The sequence below is a fragment of the Morus notabilis genome, unplaced genomic scaffold (genome assembly GCF_000414095.1).
Source record: "Morus notabilis unplaced genomic scaffold, ASM41409v2 Scaffold137, whole genome shotgun sequence".
Taxonomy (NCBI): domain Eukaryota; kingdom Viridiplantae; phylum Streptophyta; class Magnoliopsida; order Rosales; family Moraceae; genus Morus; species Morus notabilis.
The window spans coordinates 1,027,974-1,052,560 of NW_010358172.1; the positions used below are offsets into that span (position 1 = coordinate 1,027,974).

General features: G+C 36.0%; 4 protein-coding genes across 5 annotated transcripts; 3 read left to right on the forward strand and 1 right to left on the reverse strand.

Annotated features, from left to right (window-relative positions):
- The first annotated feature begins 6,254 nt into the window (after positions 1-6,254).
- LOC21407802 (40S ribosomal protein S24-1) lies at positions 6,255-8,449 on the forward strand. The gene is made up of 5 exons (XM_024161636.1): positions 6,255-6,368; positions 6,557-6,598; positions 7,054-7,224; positions 7,794-7,880; positions 8,111-8,449. The coding sequence occupies exons 1-5, from the start codon at positions 6,294-6,296 to the stop codon at positions 8,150-8,152; spliced, it is 417 nt and encodes a 138-aa protein (XP_024017404.1). The 5' UTR covers positions 6,255-6,293; the 3' UTR covers positions 8,153-8,449.
- Positions 8,450-10,954: 2,505 nt separating this feature from the next.
- Positions 10,955-17,779, forward strand: LOC21407803. 2 transcript variants are annotated; one of them, XR_002901637.1, is made up of 10 exons: positions 10,955-11,084; positions 11,192-13,882; positions 14,498-14,639; positions 14,718-14,797; positions 15,123-15,379; positions 15,469-15,555; positions 15,690-15,789; positions 15,873-16,086; positions 16,179-17,462; positions 17,542-17,779. XR_002901637.1 is itself a non-coding variant. In XM_010092118.2 (9 exons), exons 2-9 carry the CDS (start codon positions 11,342-11,344, stop codon positions 17,213-17,215), a joined length of 4,458 nt encoding a protein of 1,485 aa, XP_010090420.1. In that variant the 5' UTR covers positions 10,955-11,084; positions 11,192-11,341; the 3' UTR covers positions 17,216-17,779. The 2 variants fall into 2 exon arrangements, 1 of the variants encoding a protein (XP_010090420.1); XM_010092118.2 differs by having other exon boundaries at positions 16,179-17,779.
- Positions 17,780-18,226: 447 nt separating this feature from the next.
- LOC21407804 (40S ribosomal protein S18) lies at positions 18,227-19,830 on the forward strand. The gene is made up of 4 exons (XM_024161622.1): positions 18,227-18,305; positions 18,407-18,567; positions 19,171-19,359; positions 19,446-19,830. Exons 1-4 carry the CDS (start codon positions 18,303-18,305, stop codon positions 19,549-19,551), a joined length of 459 nt encoding a protein of 152 aa, XP_024017390.1. The 5' UTR covers positions 18,227-18,302; the 3' UTR covers positions 19,552-19,830.
- Positions 19,831-23,417: 3,587 nt separating this feature from the next.
- Positions 23,418-24,397, reverse strand: LOC21407805 (transcription repressor OFP16). The gene has a single exon (XM_010092120.2). It carries the CDS (start codon positions 24,334-24,336, stop codon positions 23,647-23,649), a length of 690 nt encoding a protein of 229 aa, XP_010090422.1. The 5' UTR covers positions 24,337-24,397; the 3' UTR covers positions 23,418-23,646.
- Between the last annotated feature and the right edge of the window lie 190 nt (positions 24,398-24,587).

A 24,587-nucleotide genomic window follows, 5' to 3' on the forward strand; every position in this document is an offset into this window, starting at 1 on the left:
ACAGCGGATTTGACCGGGCTGATGTCTCAGCGTCGGGGCCTGACCACCTGGGCTGGGCCCTCGACGCGTGTCAGCGTACGCGACTTCTCGACGACTAAAGGGCACTCTGGACACACTGGTTCTCTCGGCGTCAGCGACCGGTCCTCAACAGAGAGTCTTCGGCGCTTGTCACCTAGAAGAACAGTTGATTCCTTGACTGTGGTGTAACAATAAGTACACCATTGTACTAAATAATTCGCAGCAGATGAAAAACTTCTTTCACAAATCACACTTGAAAATTAAGCGCCCATCAGATGAGACGTGCTTTTCTTGCATTCAATAAATCAGAATACGTGCTAAAGCATGCATCTTTTCTTTTTTGTTTCTTTTCTTTCTTTTTATTCCATATTTGAAATCTTATTCGAGAAGGGTGCCAATTTTTTGGCCACATCTTTTTTGCTTAGACGTGCATTCAATTCACAGGTTACTTGTAAATTTTACATCAACTAAATCTGTCTAATGTTATAAAATGTTGTGGTACTTAATTAACTTCGTTGGTTATTTATTGATTGATTGTTACAAGCGGATTTAACGTCCGATAATATCCAGCATTTTCTGACAAGCTTCACGGTTATAATGTCAACCATTGTGGATTAGGTCGTTTATTTTTGTCACAATTTGGCCTAACTCTCACAGATATTATTAACAAAAAATACAATCTTAATCACGCAATGCCAAACTTCTGCTTCTACTAATCCACCCTTGAAAACTACTGGTTTTTTTTCTGCTTTTTAATTTGAGTATTCCACAAATAAACCTTGATGCAGTGGAATGGATGATGAAATAATTTTAGTAGGCTAACCTAGACGGACGATGGTTCACTGATTCGAGTTGAGATGTGACTTTATATAATAGCTTTTTATTGTAGTAAAAAAGTTAGATGTGATTGTTTCTGAGAGCTTTTTACTATAACAAAACTCGAATCGGTGAAATGAACGGGACCTAAATACACATAAATAAAATCTCATGAGGGAAAAACTCTCAAATTAAAGAGAAAATTCAACTCTAATTTTCAATATCTCACTAACAAAGTCTTACTATTACAATAACTAATGTGGTTATTTATAACTCACACATACAATAATAACATAATACTCACTAAAACAAACAGCATAATAGACAAAAAAAAAAATTATAAACTAATAATAAAATAAAACTAAATTGATAAACGACAATACAACTCAAAATAACAACTAATATAGAACCTCCTATACCAAACCAAAGTACCAAACGTCATATAGTGCACAAATTCCAGAAATTTCAATGTTTTTTTTTTTTTTTTTTTTCCTTGAATAGGTCATGTTTGCTCTGAGCATTATATTTGTTACAATCTCATCAAAACAACAAATATATACACATATAAAACTAACAAAACCCGATATAGATTGACAATTCAAAAAATACTTTTCCGTATAATTCTCAATTATTATATTATCAATGTGAGAAATACCCAATACAAAATAAAAAAGAAAAGAAAAGAGAGTCGTAATATCAAAGTTCTATTACAATTGTAGAAAAAACGTAATTCATTGAATAAATTAATACAGAGGAGTTTATATAGTCAATATAACCCTACAAACATAATACTAAAAGACTAATATACCCTTACTCATAAAGAGAAATAACCAATCCTAACTTTAAAATAAAGATAAATATTGTTAACATCTCCTCTCAAACTCATGATGTGACTACAAGAAGTATCAAGAGTTTGCCAACTGAAAAAAAAAAACTAAACTAAACTAAAAATTGAAACACGACTTCACAAATAATTCTGCCACTTTATACGTATGCTAATGTCAATTTCGATGTCAATGCCAATGTCAATGTCTATGCCAATACCAATACCAAAGCTTAACATTGGCCAATCAAAGAAGAGAGAGAATACAACCAATCGAAGAGGAAGGGATAGTGCAATGCCAATACCTAATATGAGTCAATCAAGGGAAGAAGAAAAAGAATGCAAATACCACTACCTAATATGATAATGCCAGAGTCCAAACGGAAACAAGTGGAAGCGAAAACGGAAGCGAAAAACTAATTATATGACCACCGATTAGAAACTAATAATTAGACAATTGATGAAAACACAATTCTCCAAATTCGCATAAACAATTGATGAAATCCTAGGAGAACATATAAACCGAAAACCATATTCCACCATATTCCACTATTTTTTAAATCAATTCTCAAGCTACCTTGTAACTGCTAATGCCTTCAATTATGAACGACGGTAAAAACTAATGGCAATTAATCTCAATCCCATAAAGATCACTACTCTGATACCATGTGAAAAATACCCGATGCAAAATAGAAAAAGAAAAGAAACGAGAGTCGTGATGTCAAAGTTCTATTGCAATTGTAGAGAAAACTTAATTTATTGACTAAACTAACAAAGAGGAGTTTATATGGCCTATATAACCTTACAAGCATAATACTAAAAGACTAATCTACATTTACTAATAACCAAATAACCAATCATAATCATGAAATAAAGATAAATATGGTTAACAATCAAATAGCAAAAACTGATGAAGACTTGATTGATATCTAATCAGTAATATATAACATTGCAGTTGTACCAAACCCGATGCAGTGAAATTTGGTGGTTTTGCAATCGTGTAACTCTTTGTACCAACATCTAGTTCTTATGTTTTTTTTAAAACTTGCAAATTCATCTACGTGTGGAACCTTCATGAGGAAGAGTAATATTGTTGTGTCTTTTCTTGTGGGACCACTACCTTATCCAGAAGGTGGGAAAGTGCCAAAAAAACAAGAAATTAACTTCACTTGTTCACTTTACACCAAAACCCCACAACTTCATTGGTGGAGCTGATACACATATAAGTGATTTAGAGTATAATCTATACCAGTACAGGAAAAAAAGTTATTGGCTGTGAGTAGCTTTAAGAAAAAGTGATGTTTGTAATAATGTGACAGAGATAAGTCTTTTTTCTTTTGTGTGTGTGTTTTCTCCATCTGAAGTGTTAAGACTTAATTAAGAGAGTGACTAAGAAGGAGGGGGACTAGAAAGATACTAAAGTTTTCAAATGCAAAATTTGAGTATAGCTCCAGGGATGACAACGGGGCGGGAAATAATTTACCATCTTTATCCCCACCATTTAAAACTATCCCCATTCCCACCTTCATTTCCGCTTAAGAAGAGGCAGGATCAGAGTCAAAGATTCTCCGTTAGAAGGACATTCTCCGTACCCGTCTCATTTTCCGTCTAATGTAATTAAGTATTTCAAAATTATTGTAATTTAAAGTAAAAATAGTGTTGAAATTCAATAAGTTTAGACCGAAATCAAAGGTTATTCAATACAAACTAAATTTAAAACATATGCAAAAAAAAAAAAAAAAAAAAAAAAAAAATTTAGAGCTAAGGAAAGTCTTATTAAAAGTAATAATTAGCACATATCCAAAAAGTATGTGCATGTATATTTATATGAAATATATTATATTATATATAACATATGTATATCGGGGCAGGAACGGGGTGGGGAGTGCTTCCTCTTTACTGCCCCGTTAAGATTCGGGGACAAGATTTTATCCTTATCCCTTATTATTATCTTCTATTCCCGCTTTATTTAGTGCGAATCTCCTTGAGATCCGTCTCCACGGAGAATATTGTCATCCCTATTTAGCTCTAAGGGAAGGAAAAAAAAAAGTGTGTGACAAAGACATAGCACCAAGAGGGACATGTATTTTTCTTGCATGATAACCCCAAAGAGAATGTCAAGAGAAAAATAGATGGAATAGTACCATACAAGTCACTCTTGTGCAAGCAAAGCCTCTCTCTCACTTCAGCGCATAAAAACTCCCCCCATTTCCTTCCAACCTTCCACCTACCATGAACCACCAGAGCCATTTCTCCTAATGGGGTGGCTTCGGTCTCTCGTCTCCCCGTTGAAGAAGATCTGGGATCGTCTGCACTCGAACCACAGAAAACGTAATTTCCCATCTCATCACTCACTTCTTCTCTCTGTTTCTCTCATCATGATTTTCTCCGTCGCGTGTTTCACCGCGCGGGATCGTTTCACTCCGTGTTTGTTTTCTATGCTCTTTTGCTAGCTATGAATCTCCTTTTTTTCTTAATCTTCTGTTTTACAGGTAGAGGGATATATATATTGTACAAGGACGTGAAATCTTGCCCGTGCGAGGATGTGCAAGTTCTATGGTCAATACTGGTCGAATCAGGCACAAGTTCTTTGCATCAGAATGGTGGTGTCTCCCTCGCCTTGTAACAAGGAAGAAGAAAAAAAAATCACTAAAAAGGGCAAAAGGGGATGATAATTTAATCACTTGTACATGATTTCACCACATTGTACGTATACACCGTATAAACAATAATCCTTTACGTTTTTCTTGTTTTCGTAATAAGCTCTGTATCATACGGATTTCCAGAAGCTGAGGCTTTTGTGCTTGTTTATTAACTAGATCGCTCTTACTTGTGGCCTTTTTCTCCTCTTAATTATTTGATCTCCTGTGGATTTCTTTTAGTAATTGGAATTGTTAATACAAAAGATTTGAAAATTAAAGAAAACGTGTGATGTAAATCTATCACTGTGTGAAAGCTACTTTGCACCAGTGATTGCTAAAGGCTATCATAAGAAACCTAATTTTTGGGGTGTCGGCATTGAGCTTAGCAGGTATGAAGTGGTGGCATTTCTCTGTTAATTCATGGCTATTAGTAGACTAAGGTCCTGTTTATTTTACCGATTTGAGTTTTACTACAGTAAAAAGCTCTAAGAAACAATCACATCTAACTTTTTTACTATAGTAAGAAGCTCTCACATAAAGTCACATCTCAACTCGAATTAAAAATACGAATCAGCGAACTAAACGGGTCCTAATAGTGATACATTTATTTAATGAGAAATACTAACAATGATAGATATATTCATTTATCCATATTAACAATGTAAAATGTGGATAAATTAACAAAAGTAAATGAATTAGCACTTAAATTGTTTTATATTAATCGTAATAGTACAGATTTAAGTAATACGTGGATTATTGACTCGAACATAATATGAAAATTTGAATCAACACAAACACGATCTAAATTGTCACATTTAACTAAGATGGTTCAATTTAAAAGGAAAAAAGTATTAGAATAATGCTTTTGTAGCGCATTTTGAAATTAAAAACGAAGCAATTTCACATTCATCACATGAAAATTTAACTTTATTTAAAAGAAATAATCAAATGACGTCAAAAGTATTATAACGTTAAGTGCTTTGTGAGTACTAAACTCATAATCAACAAGAAATTAAAACGATAAAAGAAAATTTTAATGATTAAAATTTAAAGAGAGAATCAGCGAATAATCCCATTTTAACTCATTGTTTAGTTTTCTGTGATCCTCTTGTAATTTTTGTTTTTTTTAGAGGGTGATCCTTATAATTTTGTCCTTGAGTTTTACAATGAGAAAGTGATGACTAAAAAGTGCTGAAAAAGGATATAAACGTTTATGCTCATTCACCACTACATTTACAGTTTTCTAAACATTCTTCTTGATGCTAATTGTGCTCTCCCTTTCATTTTTTTTTTCCTTTTTTCCTTTTTCTTCAATCACAACTAATAACTCTAAAAGTTAAAAAAAATTAAAAATACTCCTTAAAATGAAATCCCTTTTTATTTTTATCTCTTATTATTAGCTTATATATTTTTACTTTTTTTTATTAGGGTAGAGTTTCTTTAGTAAGTTTGGATATAGAATCTGTAATTTAAAAAAAAAATTGAGGGCTTGTTCTTTTAGAGTAAAACTCAAAAGAAGTTTGAACTCAAATTATAACTTTTTTTAAGTTCATATTCGTTTGTAAAATTTGAGTTTAAACTTGATTTTTAACTTGAGTTTGGGGCTAAAATCTGAATTTAAATTTTCCCTTCAACTAAAGTTCTTAATAAAGAGACAAATAAAATTCCACCATATACCCAATTAAAATTTTTCATCACTATTGAATTTTTATTAAAATACTATTTAAATATAAATTTAAATTTTTTCTCACTCAAATATAAACTTAAATAGATTTTCAATTTAAATCATAACTCAAATGTGCACATCTACGTACAAACTCAAATTATAACTTCAACTCGAACCTCAGACATTGGGGTGTTGTTCCTCGTGGGCCGTTACCCGTACTATCCAGCCCAATCAACCAACTCTAAAACCCTCTCTTCTTGATTTCCATTTCACAACGCAGTGCCATAGGCCGAAGCTCCAAGGACGAGAGAGAGAGAGAGAAAGAGCCATGGCAGATAGTAAGGCTGTAACAATCCGTACGAGGAAATTTATGACAAATCGTCTTCTTTCTAGGAAGCAATTTGTAAGTTTTCCAGTACAAGTTCTGTTTGTTTCCCGGGAAATGTAGGAAGAAAATGCGATATAAGTTCATTCTCACAGTCTAGAGCCTAGTAGTTGAGAAAATTGAAGTTTTGTCAAATCGAAATAAATTTAAACTGTACTATGTATCTAGCTATACGTTTCTCAGTATTGTTTCTCGTTTCGATGCAGGTAATCGATGTTCTCCATCCAGGAAGACCTAATGTATCCAAGGTTTGATTTGATGTTCTTTTGAAACTGTCAATGGTGTTGCTGAGATGATTTTGACATATTACCTCTTTTCTGTAGTTTGCCTATTGAAATTTAAATGCTTTAATGTATATACTTTCTACATAATTTAGATTTCTTAAATTGGGGGAGGATTTTGTTCAATAATGTAGCTTTTGTTTTAGAGGTAATTTTGTAGATTGTAGAGGTTAACTATTGTTGATATTTCCGATTTAACCAATTTTTTTTCTTATTCAAGTTGCTTGTTTTTCTTCATTATGGTTCATATTTGTGGGTTTAAATCAGTATAAGATTTGTTCACTATCACTAGATGCACATTGCATTTTTTTCTTTTCGTTCTTTGTTTATGCGAGTTTCATTTGATTAGGTGATTGTTCTCTTTTTTTCATTGACACTTGTTTATTCCCCTTTTCTCCTTTTTGCTTTATTTTTAATCGCAGGCGGAGTTGAAGGAGAAGCTGGTGAGGATGTATGAGGTGAAGGACCAAAATTCCATCTTTGTCTTCAAGTTCCGTACCCATTTTGGAGGCGGAAAATCAACCGGATTCGGCCTAATTTATGATACTGTGGAGAATGCAAAGAAGTATGAGCCAAAGTACAGGCTGATCAGGGTATGCCATCTTATGTTCTTATTATTCATTTTCGTAATTCGAGCATTCACTGTGTGCATCATCGTATGATTGAGGAAATCCGCATTTCTGAAAATTTTCGTTTTAAAATTTGAATGTGATTGGAGATGTGAAACACGTACTTATTGATTAAGTTTCTCATCAGATGCTAAAACAATTAAGATCAACAAAGTTTGTTTTGATCTTTAACAAATGGTCGGTTTGCTTTTTTCCTTTCATAGCTGATCTGTATGATTTTCATGAGTTTGGTTTTAGTTTGCTCTCCATTTATATCAATTAAACTAGATATTGGTGTAACACTTGATAAGGTGAACAGCAAAACGGTCAAGCTTTATTTAACATGCTGTTAAGACATTATTCTGTATGTATTCTTAGCCCGTTTAGTTCGCTGATTTGAGTTTTTAATTCGAGTTGAGATGTGATTTTATGTGAGAGCTTTTTACTGTAGCAAAACTCGAATTCTAAACTCGAATCAGTGAAATGAACGGGGCTTAACGTATGCAAGATTTCACCTTTTCCTTGATATTTAGCTCACTTTGAGAACCTTGCAGAATGGACTAGATACAAAGGTCGAAAAGTCAAGGAAGCAGATGAAGGAAAGGAAGAATAGAGCCAAGAAGATCCGGGGAGTGAAAAAGGTATGACATTTAGTTTTAATTTTCCTTTTGCAGCATTAAACAATGTTGCTGCCAATCCGAGCTACATGTTATGGCCGATGTAATCCGTAAATTTCGGTTCTTGCTGCCAAGTTGCATCTTCTTGGCTCGTTCATACTTTGGAATCACACTCGTTGATTTGGGCCAGCTGTTGTATTTTTCTCTTGTTTCTTGTTCTTAATGGCTGTCGTTTTATCTCGTTTCTTACGCAGACCAAGGCAAGTGATGCTGCGAAGGGTGGAAAGAAGAAGTGAGTTTTAAGTATATTTTGGGGGTCCATGATGCCTTGGCAGAAAATTTCTTACTGTCGATCTCTTCTTCCCTTTTCTTTTCTTTTCTTTTTCTTTTTTGACCATTTGCTTAATTTCTTTCTTTTATCTTAAATTTTGTTCGGGAAACCTTCAAATTTTCGGGAAATTGTGCTCGAGAGTTGTGAGTTTTCTTTGATTTTTGTAACTTGGCACAGGAGAAAAGTTAAATTAGCTTCCCAAGAGTTTGAGCTGTGCTTTCATGTTCTCATTCTTATGTAGTGTAGTGTAAGGCGTTGCGTGTGCTAAATTCTTTGTTATTTTCTTAAAAAGACGTGGATCTTTGATTTGACAATTGTGCCAGCTGGGCAGGCAATCATTCTGAACGGAGCGAGCGAGAACAAGATTATCCTTGCATATTTCATGGAGAGAGACGAACAAATTTTTATCCTTTTCTCGGTTCTTTCCACTTATTCAATTTTAAAATTTGAATTTTGTTATAGTAAAATAATTTTAAAAATAATCACATTTAATTTTTTTATTACAGTATAAAATTATCACATAAAATTACATATAAATTTAAATTAAAAATTTAAATTAGTAAACTAAATGAATTTTTAGTGGGCACCGATAGTACTATTTACTAATAAAAAGTGGTCTCGTAATATTTAACAGCGCACCCCAAACATTTTTTTTTCCCTTTTCCCCCATTTTGTTGTCTGTGCCCCGATAGGAAGGTAGTGTAGACTTTCTGCAGCCAAATAATGGCAATCTTGCATATAAAGCATTAACTATATTCCAGATTTGATGAAGTCTCTTTATAAAAAAAAAAAAAAAAAAAAAAAAAAAAAATTTTAAAACCTATTGCCCTCAAAAAATTATGGTGCCCTAGTCCTTCTAAAAGAAATAAGGATCAATTTCAACGTGAAACAGTCTCTCTAAAAAAGTACGCAGTTAAATTTATCTTTAGAAATTCTTGTTTTTTCGTCCAATTTCTTATGATTATACGTGTTAGGCAGCATTTCCGGAATCATTAAATGTGCAACAAATCCAAAGGCTTGTCCGAGCCCAAGCTCTCCCGAGCTGAAAGTTCAAAGGTCGCGTGATGTTATAAAGTGAAGTAACCAACGCTAATTGAAGACATTGAATGGTTGAAAGTTAATAAGGAACGATAAAATGTAGATACAAAATCCATGTGGGTTACTAATTGCTACTTACTGGCCTTTGTGAAAGGTTATTTTCTTGATCACCAATAAATCGATTGGACCACACCACGAAGAGGCGGTAACATATACAGCAGTAATTTTATTGAGGATTAACTCAAATATTATCTTTTTACAGTTTTCATAAACTCAAATCTTTTCTTTTTCTAAAGCAAAGAAAAAAAAAAACCTTCTCTTTATCGTAAACAAAAGAAAGGCATTGGAGAAGAAAATTGTAGTATTTTTTTTTTTTTTTTGAAGTAAGAGAAAAGGTGTAATGGTAAAGTATTTCGCAGAGTTAGTTATTCTAAGCAGAAACAAATCAATGAATCATGCAAAATAGAAGTAGAATAATAAAAAATGAACGCGCTGGTGCAACTATTCTATCACAAAACGTGTGATGGTTTTTTTTTTTTTGACGAAATATATGATGGACCTTTTTATAGTAGTAGTTACTAGTTAGAAAAAAAAACCTCACTAATCATGCAAATGTTGAAAAAGGATAAAAAAAATAAACTAATCCTGCAAATGTAAAACAAGGATATAAAGGACAAAAATTCGTGCAACTATTCTACGACATTGCCCACCATATTTGATGGAACTTTTTTTTTTGGTAATAAGATATTAAATAATATAATCATACGGAATTTATTATTAATATAACTATTAACGTCCAATCACGTTGGAATAAAATAAATATGAGAGTTTCTCAAGTAAGATCATACAGATAATTCTCTACTTTTTAACCGTCAAGTTCATATTAAAATTTATTTATCTACGTATATTTTTTAATATAACGTAATTTAAACAGTTTTAAAGATCAAAAATTAACTTACCAGTGAAAATGTCGGGTGAAATCTCAACAAATATATGAAGATCTCACATTTTGGTATCTTACAAAAATTCAACCAACTCATAGACATGAAACGAACGCATTACTTCAAAACCATGTTATATGGTTTATTCTTTCCTCGATTTGGATTTCATTACTTTAAAAGACTTGTTTAGTTCGTCAATTTGAGTTGAAATGTGAATTTATATGAGAGTTTTTTATTGTAACAAAAAAATTAAATGTGATTATATATAAAATTTTTTAACTATAATAAAATTTAAATTTTAAACTCAAATCAAAAGACGTTTAGTTCATGGATTATAATCATGATATTAGAACTAATTTTAATTTACGTGTATTTTTTATAAAAAAAATACTGTAATAAATCACGAATCATAATTTGAATCGAAATACGAATCCCAAACTAAAATATTTTTTTTTGCTCCCTTCCAACAAAATTTCAAAATGTGCTCAAAACAGACGAGCGTTTATTTTTTCTTGGGGTTTGGAGATGTGGGCCAACTGCTGCACAAGTAACACGACCAAGAGAGACAATTTATCGAGAGGAAAAGTCGTATTTTAGATTCTTATAATTAAAAATTAATTTCTCATTTATGGAGGGAAAATAAGAAATCGGAAGCTGCTTTTTTAGAAAGGCGGAATTGACGATCCCGCCCATGATCCTAGTCCCAGCCTTTGCCCTCACACCCCCCTCCCAACTACGCCCTCTCCCCCTCTCTCCCTCTCTCTCTCTCTCATCTCTCCGTCTCTCTCTCTCCTCTCTCCCTCTCTCCTCTCTCTCCCCTCTCTCCATCTCTCTCTAGAGTCTAAACCCAAAATCCGTCTCCGATTTCGTCTTCGAATCGCATAAGCTTCTCGTGAAATCGCAGGATCATGGTACATTGTAAGAGCTCCATTGCGATTCCTTTCCTCTGATCTGGTTTTCTCTTTACTGCTATTTCCTTTTGGTTGCTCTGATTTTGTTTCTGTTTTCCGTTTCGTTTGTTACAGGGCAAGGGTTTAATTTGCGTTTTCTATGGAGCGTTTTTCTGTTTTTTTGAATGGGTGAATGCGATTATCTGTGCTTAGTTTGGCTCGGCGAAGTTGGTTTAGACTGAAACTGGGTTTTATGATTCCCTTTTTTGCGCAGTTCTTTGCGAGATGAGAGAGGGCTTGAGATCTGGGAAGTTAAATGTGAAGGACGGTGGGAACAGTGGGAAAGGATGTCAAGAACACCGTTTAGGTTCTGATTCTAAGGGTGAAAAGGTTACGCACTTGGCTTCCGGCAGTCCGGAGACGGAGAGGGAGTCTTCGGGCCTGCGAATTGGGGGGAAGAATGGTGAGTTGGACAATGAGGGGTTTGAAGAAGGAAGTGGTGGTGGTGGTGGTGGTGATGGTGGAAGTGGAAAGGTTGGAGTAGCTGATAGTGTTAGGAAGAGGAAGCGAGTGGATGGGGGTGAAGAAATTGGCAATGGTGATATTGTGGAAAAGAAGGCAAAGGAGGAAGTAGAAGAGGTTAATGATAAATCACCGGTTTACCGTAGGGTTTTGCGATCGAGTGTTGTGATGAATGGTGGGTATAGTAAAGTGGGGAGTGAGGGTGTTTTGGATCAGAAGAGTAGTGGTGATGATGGTTGTGAGAAGAAATTGGTTGAGGAGAGAAAGGGGAAGTGTGATGAGTTGGTAAATAAGCGCGGAGGGAAGTTAAAACGAAAGCGTGGTAGACCGCCGTTGGCAAAAAACATAGAGAGTGATGGCAGTGGGTCGAAGGAGTTGAAAGTTAAGCGTGGGAGACCCTGCAAGGTGGAAAAGGAAGAGCATGGCTCATTAGCATCGGATGGTGGGTTGAGGAAGAGGTCAAAAGGTAAGCGTGGGAGACCCCGCAAAGTGCAAGAGGGAAATGGAGCGTTGAAGCGTAAGCGTGGGAAACCCCTTAAAGTGCAAGAGAGCAGTGGAGTTATGAAACGTAAGCTTGGGAGACCCCCAAAAGTGCAAGACAGAAATGGAGCCTTGCGACTTAAGCTTGGGAGGGCATGTAAAGTGGAAAAATCAGAGCGTAGTACATCAGAATCTGATGGTCGATTGAACAAGAAGTTGAAGCCTGAGCATGGCAGACCCGTCAAGGTGCAAGAGGGAAATGAAGTTTTGAAGGGAGATGATGACAAGGAAGGAGAAGTAAGTGCGGAAGACAAAGAACACAATCCATTGGAGTCCGATGGTCTATTGAAGAAGAAATTGACATGCAAGCCAGGGAGACCACCGAATATGCAAGAGAGCAATGGGGTTTTGAAGGGGGATGGTGATAAGGAAGAAAAGGTAAGTAAGGAAAACAAAAGGGATTTTGAATCACAAAGTAAAACCAAGCAAAATGTGTCAGCTTCCTTGCAAGAGAGCAATGGCGGGGTTGTTGATAAGGACAGAGAAGGAAATACAAAAGAAAGAAGGGGTTTGGAAATGCAAGAAAGAACTAAGCAAAATGTTCCAGCTTACTTTTCTTACCTGGAAAGAGTTCTTATTGGTAAAGAATTGAATATGAGGAGATTTCCATCCACAAAGGAGAGAAAAAACGGGGCAGATTCGGAGACCAGAGAAAATGATGGCTTATCAGATAAGATATCCAATACAGTCTATGCAGTTAGCCTTAAGAACCAGAAGGTTGTTAATAAAAGAAAAATTACAACGAAGGATGAAGATGTGGAACCAGGTAAAAGGATGGTAAAGCAGTCAGTGCGAGATAAGATTGTAGAAGTACTTTTGACTGCAGGCTGGACAATTGAACGTAGGCCTAGGGCTGAGAAACAATATCTTGACGCAGTGTACGTTACTCCACAAGGGCATACTCACTGGTCTGTCACCAAGGCTTATAAGTACCTTAAAAAGCATTATGAAAATGGGGATGGCGAATCTAAGGTTTACAAAACTGGTTTCAAATTTATTCCTATACCAGAGGAGGAGCTCAGTATACTAACAAAAGTTATTGTTAAAAGAAGAATGTGGAAAAAGAAGTTGATGCCAACGGAGGAAGATTGTGGAAGGGCAAATGGTAATGTTTTGAGCAAGAAAAAGTTCAAAAAGAAACTGGTTGGAAAGTCACAGAGAGGGAGGACCAAGGGAAAATCTTTGCTTCCAGATCATAAAAATTCAGCTAAGCACAAGGGTATGCCAGTTGTGGCCCGAAATCCGAAACAACATTGCAGACGAAATGGTAAACGCCCTACTCTTTTGGTTCGCAACTCCATGGAGGAGGCAGATTCAGATGCTGATGGCTATATTCCATATGCTGGGAAAAGAACTGTGCTTGCCTGGATGATTGATTCGGGCACTGTTTCACTCAATGAGAAGGTGCAGTACATGAATTACAGAAAGACAAGAGCGTTACGGGAGGGTAGAATAACAAACGATGGCATTTGTTGTGACTGCTGTAGTGAAACCTTAACAACTTTAGAATTTGAAATCCACGCGGGAAGTAGACTCTGTGAGCCATTTAAAAACATATGTCTAGAGTCTGGAACTTCCCTCTTGCAATGCTTGTTAGACTCGTGGAATAAACAACATGAATCTGAACGCGAGGGATTTCTTTATTTAGATGTCAATGGTGAAGACCCAAATGATGATGCGTGTGGTATATGCGGAGATGGTGGAGACTTGATCTGTTGCGACGGTTGTCCATCAACATTCCATCAGAGTTGTTTGGATATACAAGTATATGAATCTCATCCAAATCTATTTCTTTTTGAAGTGTATTGTTATATTGTATATATATTACTTATATAGGGTTTTAATCACATGCACGGTGAAGTTGCCATGTTATGGTCTTTCTTGCCACCTTATAGGTTAAAGGGTTTAGTTTGTCTTTACAATGTTAACACAAGCTCCCCATGTAGTATGATTCTAGTACTCTATTTGATGGCACTTTGACAACCCAAAGTCTACTACACAAACTCTTTTTATTAATCCAAAGGACAGTAGTGGGGTACAAAATAGCGGGGACGGGGAGACATAAATGCTCTTTTCAGTCCAACTATACTACGCATGGGCTGAGTTCAGTTTATATTTGCATGTTTTTGCTTCTTTTCTCTGTGTGTGTGTGTGTGGCAAACTGAGATCTGTAAATAGTCTCGACACAGCAAGTTTAATTGAAGGGGAAGTGACCGGTTAAGTTTGTTCTATACTAACATGATACTTGCTCTTGAATCATAGGAAGATGTCTAAAAGCTTGGATTCTTTTTGCAGTTTGTTCATGAGGAAATTTGTCCTAGCATTTCCTGTAGCAAATAAGATCATTTTTTTTTTCTTTTTCTGTATGTCTTTTGGCAGAAGTTCCCTTCTGGTGATTGGCATTGTGTGTATTGTTCATGCAAATTTTGTTGGATGGCTGGTCGCAATGAATGTCAAGAGGATGATAATGATAATTTGGCTGCATTGGAGTTACTTACATGCCAGTTCTGCGAGGAAAAATGTACAATTCTAACTTCAATACTTGTTCATTTGATCAATATTGTTGCAAGAAATGTTAATGATTTTTAACCTGCTGTAGATCATCGATCCTGTAGTAAGGCAAAAGATGCTGAATCTGTTTATTCCAATTCGTCCTTCTGTGGGAAGAAATGTGAAGAGGTATTATTTTTATGGGTACTCTACAATGTAACTTGAATTTGCATGGTAGTAATAGCTGTAAAATCGCAGTTTTATGTAATTTGGCACATCACGTCTAAGTGAGGAATGTTTATATGCGTGTTGGAAGGCCAGCAATTTTTTATCATAAAATTTGCCAAATTCTGGGGTATGCATGAATAATGGTTTGATTTCATTGTCGCCGCAAGGCGAAATGATTTTCTCCTCTTAAGAAAACTATACTTCCCATTTGAATGAATTGTGGATCTGATTTTTATTTTTATTTTTTTCCCCTTGGCAATGATTATTGCTGTTTTTGTTCTGCCAGCTGTTTAAGAAACTGAAGATACTTCTTGGGGTTAAACATGATCTGGAAGAAGGTTTCTCATGGACTCTTGTTCGCCGAGCCGATATCGACCCAAGTATTTTTTTAAATGATATACCTCAGAAGTGTGATGCAGCACAGGAAATCGAATGCAATTCCAAGCTAGCTGTTGCATTGTCAGTAATGGATGAGTGCTTTCTGCCTCTTGTTGACAATAGAAGCGGGGTCAATCTGATACATAATATTGTCTATAATTGTGGGTAGGAACACTTTATCCATTGTTATCTAGATATTGAATTTCGTATTGTACTTTTTTCCCCCTGGTAATTTGTTATTCTTCTCGCAACAGGTCTAATTTTAACCGTCTGAATTATCGTGGATTTTTCACTGCAATTCTAGAGAGAGGTGATGAGATGGTCTGTGCAGCTTCTATACGGTATGTGCTGATATTTACTTCCATAAGTTTGTAATTCCCCACTGTTAAACATTACTTAATTTCTGGTCTATTGTGATTCCAGCACAATCATTTTAATATCCATGATTGCAATTGCCTATTACATGGAACAACAGGATCCATGGAGATCAATTAGCAGAAATGCCATTCATTGGGACCCGTTATATGTACAGACGCCAAGGAATGTGCCGTCGGCTTCTAAGCGTAATTGAATCGGTGCGTTCATTGATTTTCAACAATGTTTTGTGACAATATCTCGTCTTAGTTTACTGATTTCAGACTCATTATTCCTTCACCAGGTCCTCTGTTCTCTAGACGTTGAGAAATTGGTCATTCCTGCCATCTCTGAACTTAAGGAAACATGGACCTCAGTATTTAGTTTCAGGCCCCTTGAAGTCTCGAGCAAGCATAAAATGAAAAATATTAATATGATGGTTTTCCCACACATTCAGATGTTGGAGAAACCAATGTTGAAGCTTCAGACTGCAGAAGAAAAAATGATTGTGGTGGAAGGTAATTATGTCATTCTGTTTTCTTTGATTTTATTTTTGTGAGCATGAAAACTGGAAAGTATTTGACACATGGAACGCGCAAACTTACCACAGGTCTGGAGTCTACTGAACTTCAGGAGCACCAGAGCAAGGAGGAAGTAATGTGTGAAGTTGCACCTCATGGAGTTGGGATAAATGAACCTGTTGTTGAATCCAGTTTGCAGATTCCTGATGGCTCCTTGAAGGAAACTGATGGAAAATGTTTGGGTGAGTTTGATGTGCCTCGAGATAATCTTGAAGATGAAAACGAAACCATCATGGACCCTTCAGGTTCAATAAGCGGTCTTTGTGAACAGACTGATAAAGATACCACTGAATATAAGAAAGCTAGTTCTGGTTCAACCCCTCCGGTTCTTGATCAGAGGGTAGTGGAGTTGAGCAGCCAATCAAACCAGCGTTGTATTTCTGAAAAGGATAGCAAGTCTTTTGTTTTATGTTGTTCTGATTCTGAAGCTAATGAAGGTGAGGCATCGGTTCTCTGTGCTTCCAGGGAAGGTACTGAAAGGACTGGTTTAGCCGTAAAAGTAGAAAACCACATTGCGACAGACAATCTCAATTCATATAACGAGGGTTCTATACACCATTCTACTGAAGTCAATACTGCTGAACCTTGCGAAAAAGTCTTTTCACACGAGTTTGAAGTTCCTGTTAGAAATGCTGTTAGCCATTACTCAGAGACTACAAATCAGATATCTAATGGTGATATGGACTTCAACTATCGTCATACTGAACATTATAGAGACGAAAAGATGCTTGAAATTCATGAAATACAAAATGATCAATCGGCTGTTGAGCAAGCATCTGCAACACTCACTGAGATTTGTTCGACATCTATTGAGTGTTCTGGTTCACAAACTCCTCATACAAGCAAGGTCTCAATTGAAGTGGTTCACCAAATGTCAACCCAAAAGACAGAAGATGATTCTTCCCAAGGCAATGGGCTTGAAAGCCATGAAGTATTTGTCTCTGCTCCAGTTGACACTAACTGTGATCCTTCTTGCGGGGCATTTATCGACAGCAATGGACTTTGCAAATCGAAGGAGGTCATAGCTGGTCGTCTTGGAGTTGTAGTGGACAGTCTCCAGGATTGAGCTTGCTTTTTACCTCGGAGCCGTTTTGATCTGAATCACACGTGTAAGTTGTGTCCTGGAAGGCCTCAGTAATTGCCAAATCCTCGTAGCAATCCGGCTTTGACAATTGGGTCGATGACTTTTGGCACAAAGGAACACTGAATTGCTTCATTTATCTGGTTGTTCAGTATGGTTATGGCAGGGTGTATTCTTGCGGTTCTTGTGCTGTGTTAATTTTCAAGCCGGCTAGTTGAACAGTAAAAAAGAGGTGATTTTGATGGCAGATATTGACTTGATTCTGTGACAGATTAGAAAATCAACTTACTTTTTCGATCCTTCATTGTCAGGTGGTAAGAGCATAAGCTGCCAGTCGTGGAGGAAATTTTGTTGGCGGGTATTATTGAAGGTTAAAATACGTAATTATTTTTTGGATGGTAGATCGGCTATAACAGCATATTAACTTCTTGGCGGCGGTTTGTAGCTTTAGTATGTTATGACTTGGTGGTTTGTGTATTATGGTCTCCCCATGCTCATTGTAAATATAATACGATTCATCAAACTTTGAAAAATGCATTTTAATGTGAAGGAGCATTCTTAATCTCCTTTTTTTTTTTTTTTAAATGCTCTTCTATGTTAATGTTTATGAATATTTAGTTTAGGTGTTTGATATGAGTAAATCGACAGGCACGCAGAAAAACGGCAATACCTGGAAACGACAACTAAAATGAAACGACAGAAACACATGAACGACAGCAGATTTAAAACTATGAAACTAATAAACGACGGAAACACGTAAGCGACAAAAGGTCTAGACTAAAAGAACTAGGAAACTATAAGACGACACCTAAAGAACTAATAAAAAACGACATAGATATACACATACGACAAATAGTGGCAAAAATATAAAACGTTCAGCTACTGGGCCCTCTTATTGGGTTGGGCTTTGTTTTTTCTAAGCCCGAATTTGGTCCCTCCCGAGACCAACAGTATAAAAGAAGAAAACAAGTTTTTGCGTCTTCAAGTTAGGGTTCTACCATTGGAGGCTTCTTCACCAACTCAACGCCCACATATACACAGAAGTAGCTTCTTCAGATCTGAAGCCCTAGCCATGGTGAGATATTATAGCCACTTTTTCTACGTTCCTCTCTCACTTTGCATATCATTTCTTTGTAATTTTTTGCTAATTGAAACTTTGCGCTTGGGAATGTGTAGTCGCTTGTGACGAACGAAGATTTCCAGCACATTCTTCGTGTTCTGAACACGAACGTTGATGGAAAGCAGAAGATTATGTTCGCTCTCACCTCCATTAAAGGTATTGGTCGGCGATTCGCCAACATTGTCTGCAAAAAAGCCGATGTCGACATGAACAAGAGGTAAAGCTTTTAATTTTTGCTCTAGATATTTCTCATTTTATTGATATAATTTGTTGTTGCCACAATGTTAAAGGGGTTAACGGAATTGCATTAATTTTTTTTTTATTTTTATTTTTGTGGAGTAGATAATTAGCAACCAAATGAAAGAGTTTTATCATTTTTGGGATTCTAGGTTTTATTTCTTTGTTCTCATGCCAAATTTATGTCGTGATTTGCTGAATGATTCATATTTTTTGCGTTTGTTTGATTCCTAAATCGTCTCTTATTGGGATTTAACTTGTCCAAGTAATTTGATGGGGCAATCGTTGTGAATTATCGGTCTTGTCAATTGTTTAATTTGTTTATCGTATTTTATTTAACTGATACACTTGGCAAGTAAACGAAGGAAGTTTACAATTCTTGTATTTCACTTTTGAAAGACTTTCTGACTTTCTCCAGGGCGTACTCTATAACTATGCACTTTGTTTCCTTTTGTTCAGTTTCTTAATCTGTCTTGTTGGTCGTGTAATTTGAGGTCTTGTGTTTTTAGCATAATGGAATGGGATATTTGCTTATTTGGAGCTTTGGGGTTTTGATTTTCGTTTTTTCCGTTTTGTTTTGTAGAGCCGGTGAGCTATCAGCTGCGGAGCTTGATACCCTCATGACGATTGTTGCCAACCCTCGCCAGTTCAAAATCCCTGACTGGTTTTTGAACAGGAAGAAGGATTACAAGGATGGAAGATATTCTCAAGTTGTGTCCAATGCGTTAGACATGAAGCTGAGGGATGATCTTGAGAGATTGAAGAAGATCAGGTTTGCTTCCTTGTGATCATCACTTACTGTTAGCTTTCTTGTACAATGTGTCTGTTATCTAATTGATGATGTTGTTCTTGTGACAGGAACCACCGCGGGCTTCGTCACTACTGGGGTCTTCGGGTGCGTGGGCAGCACACTAAGACTACTGGCCGCAGGGGAAAGACTGTTGGTGTCTCCAAGAAGCGATGATCTGGTTTTGCATTTTTTTTCTTTTTCTCACTATGGATGTTTTGTTCTCATGTTACGAGTTTTACTAGTTTAGTTTACGGGATAATTTTTGGATGTTGAGTAGTTGCAACTTCACATATTTCCTTCGAGCTTATATGCGAAGTGTAACAAGTTTTCTTCTTTCTTTAGTCCCACTAGTTTTATTTCGACTGAAGTATGTAGAGAACAATGAATGGCTTGTTATCTTGATGAATTTTATGGAAGGAAGTTGAGAATGAGGAATAGTTTTTTCTAAGTTTATCTTTTCTTTCTCCGCGCCGCATGTGTTTCTAGCTTTGATTACTCTAGGACTTATTTTCTGTGAAAGAGCCACTTGGTTAGAACGGAAAAATCACTGAAGCAGTTCAGTTGATCGTACAAGCTCCATCTATTCACAAAAGCTAGGTCCTTTGCATTTGGGTTAAACCAAAATGGCCTTTTATCAAGGCAAGAAAGAAATGAATGATTTCATAAATGTCCCCGGTGTACCTTTTATCAACATGCTTCTTGTTTGTTTGTTTGTTTTTTTTTTGTTTTTTTGTTTTTTTTTTTGTTTTTTTGGAAATGGTTCATTTTTACCCTTAGATAAATGCTCTTAACATGGTACTAATGCTCTTACAATTGAAAACCACATAACCTTGTATGTGCCGCTTTTTTGTTGATATTGATTCATTTCATCCTTCGAATGAAAGGAGACAAATACCTAAATGTGCATGGGTTAAGATTTGTATCTTTACTCTTGATTAATAATTTTTTTTAGTCAAAAAACTATAATAGCAAAAGGGTATTAATCAATGATGACAGGTAAAAATTTAGACCTATATATTTTTAAGGGTAAATTCTGCAATTTTCTCTTAGAAAAATCTTCAAAAACTTATGTAATTACTCTAAACAAGGCCGTAATGCAATGCTGTTGTTGATGGTTTAAAAACCATAAATCCTTTGTATCAACACGCCTCTTATTTCAAGGGTGGTTCACTTTACCCTGTTATTTACATAAATGCTCTAAAGAAGGCCCTTCTGTTCACTAACTATTGCTCTAACGGAAGGGTTGGTGTGGCTTAGGTTTAAGAGTTGTTGGGTTACATTTACTCAGAATTTGTACCCTTTCTCTAAAAATGATTAATTATGAAGACACGATGATTATGATGATGAACAATCACACACGCTTACGGGACCCCATCCTCCCCCAGCCCAAACGGCGATCCCTGTTGCCCACACCCCACACCACCCACCCCCAACCAAGATCTCCCTTTCCAAATGCATTTGGTCCCTGTACTGGAATTCTCATTGTTGTTAAAAATTAATTATTTTTACATTTGTAAATTTGGCATTAATTAGTAACAAATGTGGACGCAAAGAGCCTATTCTGGATCATTTTTGTAAATTAAGAGGCAAAATAAACCCTTAAGCATGTGAATGGGAATTAATATAATTAATGTAAAAAATAACAGAAAACAATCGTGAAAATGTACTCTAATCTCAGGTAAGTGGAATATGCACTCTAATCCTGGTCTCTGGACCATGGTTATGCTGGATCTTCCGGTTGAGATATGTGGAAGAAAAATAGTGCAACGGCTGCGGGGAGCTTAGGATCATGGGCTTGGGTGTGCGGGTGATTTGTTTGTCGCAGTGTTGATGGCAGATCGCAAGTTTTGGGCTCCGGATTGAGTCCAACATTAACAAAGTCAGTCCTATGTTAAGTAAGTTTGGGACAAACAATTTGAGATTTCGACAGAGAGAAGAAAAAGCCTAAAGAAAAAAAAAAAAAAGCTATATATATATATATATATATATATACTAATATTGGAATGATATAGTTAGCTACATTTCGGAGTCTAATTAATATGATTGAAAACAATAACAAAAAAGCTATATATATATATATATATATATATACTAATATCGGTGGGCCCGTTTAGTTCACTGATTTGAGTTTTTAATTCGAATTGAGATGTGATTTTATATGAAAACTTTTTACTGTAGCAAAAAAGTTAGATGTGATTGTTTGTGAGAGCTTTTTACTGTAGCAAAACTCGAATTCTAAACTCGAATCAGCGAAATGAACGAGGCCTAAATATTACTAATCTTGAATTCTTGATTAATGTGTGTTTCTAGCATAACTCCATATTTAAATCCTTATTCCATATTTCAGAAATCATCACACTAAATTACTAAGAAAATAGGTTAGAAAAAATACCTGTCTCCATTAGTGCAGCCTTAATCTCCAGTAGAATTCTCTAAGACAACGAGCACGTTGAGTTATTGTCTTCCTCAATCAAATCACCAGATTCTTGAATGGGGTGTTTTCTCTCTAGATGGGGAAGAAGGAAAATGGCCGAATAATTTGACGTATTGGGGACTATAACCTAAGTTTCTTTATATACTGTCCCATTAGGCTTTCATTAAACATAATTGGGTCAATATTGGGTATTCACTCATTTAGCTCATACTCAGTTAAGAGACTATTGGGCTCTCCATAATTAGACCGCCTAATTAATTAAATAGCGTTAATATAATTATTATAAATGTGGTCCATAATTATTATTAGGAAATATAATTTCCTAACACATACTATCAGCAACTTGAGTTACTAAATAGAGGGAAAACATATTTATATTTTTTTTTTTAAAAAGACGAGAGCAAGATTCCCTTGTAAAATTAGTATAAGACTTTGGCCTCTAGTTAGTTCAAGTATTTTGTCCGTATGTGTGTATTGGCTGTGTGAAGTTTGCCCAGTTACCGAAATGTACACACCGATTATTCAATACATGATAAATTGGCAATATTATTCTCGTCCTTGTAAATCATATATGTCTTTTTTACTTTATCTATCATATGTGTACATATATCCTGTTCACTTCCTATTATTCTATCCGTGGGGAGTTCTAAAATCCCATCAGATCAAGAAAATAATTATACGGGTTTCTCTTATGGGGAAAGAGGAAAAAAATAGGTGCACGAATTTCCAATAAAATTCGTCGCTTGGACACTAATAGGATAATTTAATATTTTTTTGTACCTATCACACGCAAACATGGAAAAACTTACTTGGCAAAGTACTATGGAAAGATAGTTTTAATATGTTTGGATCTGTACTTTTTAATGTTTGGGAAATTTCATTCAAGACTTTTTCTACTATTGAGCTCGAATGGAATATGTCACATGCAGCTAAAACTATAGTTTTGTTCAAATTGGTCATCAAGAAATATTAATGTACAAAAAAAAGGCATTAACCGACAATTAAATTAACTAATAAACTGAAAATTTTGTTTTGTTGGAGACACGGCAAGTTTCCAAGTTACAGCGAAGAAAATGAAGCATTATATAAGTGACAAAAATTTTAAATTTCTAGAGGCTTCCCTTGAAACTAACATATGTTTGAATTAAACCAGCCTATTTCAAAGTCTTCTCTGGTTTTAAAATTTTGAAACCAGAACTAAAAAAATTTCCGGCCTTAAAAACCGCAATAAGCCGTGGACGTTTGGTTCATGAATTCATAATCATGATTCAAAACCATTCTCAATTTACGTGTGTTTTTTGTGAAAGAAAATACTGTAGCGAACCACGAACCTGATTCAAATCATGGCACGAATACACTAACCAAACGCTTTTACAAAAGTCTATTTCTTTGACTTTGATGAAGGAGATTTAAACTGTATACTTAGTATTTATAATGTAATCGGGTGTGAATTTACCGTTAATTAGGTTTTGTGCTTGCAACCACCTCTCAATCTAAGCATAAATGTACATGCTTTGCTTTTCAAATACATCATGCTATATCAAAGGCAAAATGAAACTAAATTTACTAAAAGAATACGCGATCAAATGTCACTAGTAGGACCAAGAAGAGTTGGAAGGATAACAATTAATACATAGCAACGAACAAGAAGTTAATTATTTGGGACCGAGTTTTGGTTCCCAAAATATCCTCTTTTTATATTACTAAATAAGTTATATCCAAAATCGAAAATAAGACAAATGATCATATTCATCTTCCCAAATCTTTATTGGCACCCACATTATGAATTTATGACCATTTTTGTACATGTACATATATGAGTATCATCATATGAACTACCTACCTTCCAGAATCTCACAAACGTCGGCGACCCCATCATTCTCCAGGCCGCCACCTCCCACCGGCGCCGGTGACGGCATTAGGCTGACAACCAGATCGGAGAAAGCTCGGGTGATGAACTTGTGGGTGCTCTTAGGGTTTAGGGCGAGGTAGCACAGGAGAAGCTCATGCAAGAACTCCCAATTATTACTATTACTATTACTATTGTTGGATTTACTCGCGTGATCCGAACGTGCCTCCAGCATCTCCTGCATGGACCGCCGGAAGTCGGCGTAGGGGTCCGGCGAGAACGTCGGCACGGCGATGCTGTTCCCGAAGAGCGTGACGTCAGCGCCGCGGCTCTTGCAGCGTGAGTCGACGATGGAGTTTGAGCGGCCCGGTGTGGAGAAGAAGAAGCGGCGGGAGGCGAATGCGGTGGCGAAATCGGCTGCGGCGGAGGCGGAGGAGGAGGAATTGTCTTCGTCGGAGGTGGTGTAGTCCTCTTTGTCAAGCTTGGCTTCTTCGTATAGAGAGTTGAAGTTTCTGATGATCAGGCTTGATGAAGGTAATGGACGGCTCTGATCTTCTGGTGTTTGTGGAGTTGGAGTAGTACTTCTGATTGGAGGCGATTGGGAAAACATGAGTGGAAGTTTGATCTTCGTGAAACAGAGGTTTAGGTTTAAGTTTAGGTTCCTTGTGTTTGCCATTCTCGGCAACTACACAAATACTGAACCAAAGTGAGAAGAGAATAATAATTATAAGTCTACTTAGTCGAGAGAGAGAGAGAGAGAGAGAGAGAGAGAGAGAGAGAGAGAGCTAACTAATAGAGAAGACTGAGAGAGCTAACTAATAGTGTCATTAAATGGGTGTGGTATTATAGTATGTACTTTGGGTCCAATGGCGACTACACAGTCGTAAAAAGTCTGTCCAAAGTGGACCGCAAAGAAATTGCAATGCA

What these genes read in the sequence shown, in the direction of transcription:
- LOC21407804 (XM_024161622.1), top strand. An exon ending in GATGTCGACATGAACAAGAG is followed by an intron (nt 18,568 to 19,170) that starts GTAAAGCTTTTA and finishes TTTGTTTTGTAG; the next exon opens with AGCCGGTGAGCTATCAGCTG. An exon ending in GAGAGATTGAAGAAGATCAG is followed by an intron (nt 19,360 to 19,445) that starts GTTTGCTTCCTT and finishes TTCTTGTGACAG; the next exon opens with GAACCACCGCGGGCTTCGTC.
- LOC21407803 (XM_010092118.2), top strand. Translation starts at nt 11,342, where the DNA reads ATGAGAGAGGGCTTGAGATCTGGGAAGTTAAATGTGAAGGACGGTGGG. An exon ending in AGAGTTGTTTGGATATACAA is followed by an intron (nt 13,883 to 14,497) that starts GTATATGAATCT and finishes GTCTTTTGGCAG; the next exon opens with AAGTTCCCTTCTGGTGATTG. An exon ending in CCAGTTCTGCGAGGAAAAAT is followed by an intron (nt 14,640 to 14,717) that starts GTACAATTCTAA and finishes AACCTGCTGTAG; the next exon opens with ATCATCGATCCTGTAGTAAG.
- LOC21407802 (XM_024161636.1), top strand. Translation starts at nt 6,294, where the DNA reads ATGGCAGATAGTAAGGCTGTAACAATCCGTACGAGGAAATTTATGACA. An exon ending in CAAAGTACAGGCTGATCAGG is followed by an intron (nt 7,225 to 7,793) that starts GTATGCCATCTT and finishes AGAACCTTGCAG; the next exon opens with AATGGACTAGATACAAAGGT. An exon ending in AGATCCGGGGAGTGAAAAAG is followed by an intron (nt 7,881 to 8,110) that starts GTATGACATTTA and finishes TTTCTTACGCAG; the next exon opens with ACCAAGGCAAGTGATGCTGC.
- LOC21407805 (XM_010092120.2), bottom strand. Translation starts at nt 24,336, where the DNA reads ATGGCAAACACAAGGAACCTAAACTTAAACCTAAACCTCTGTTTCACG.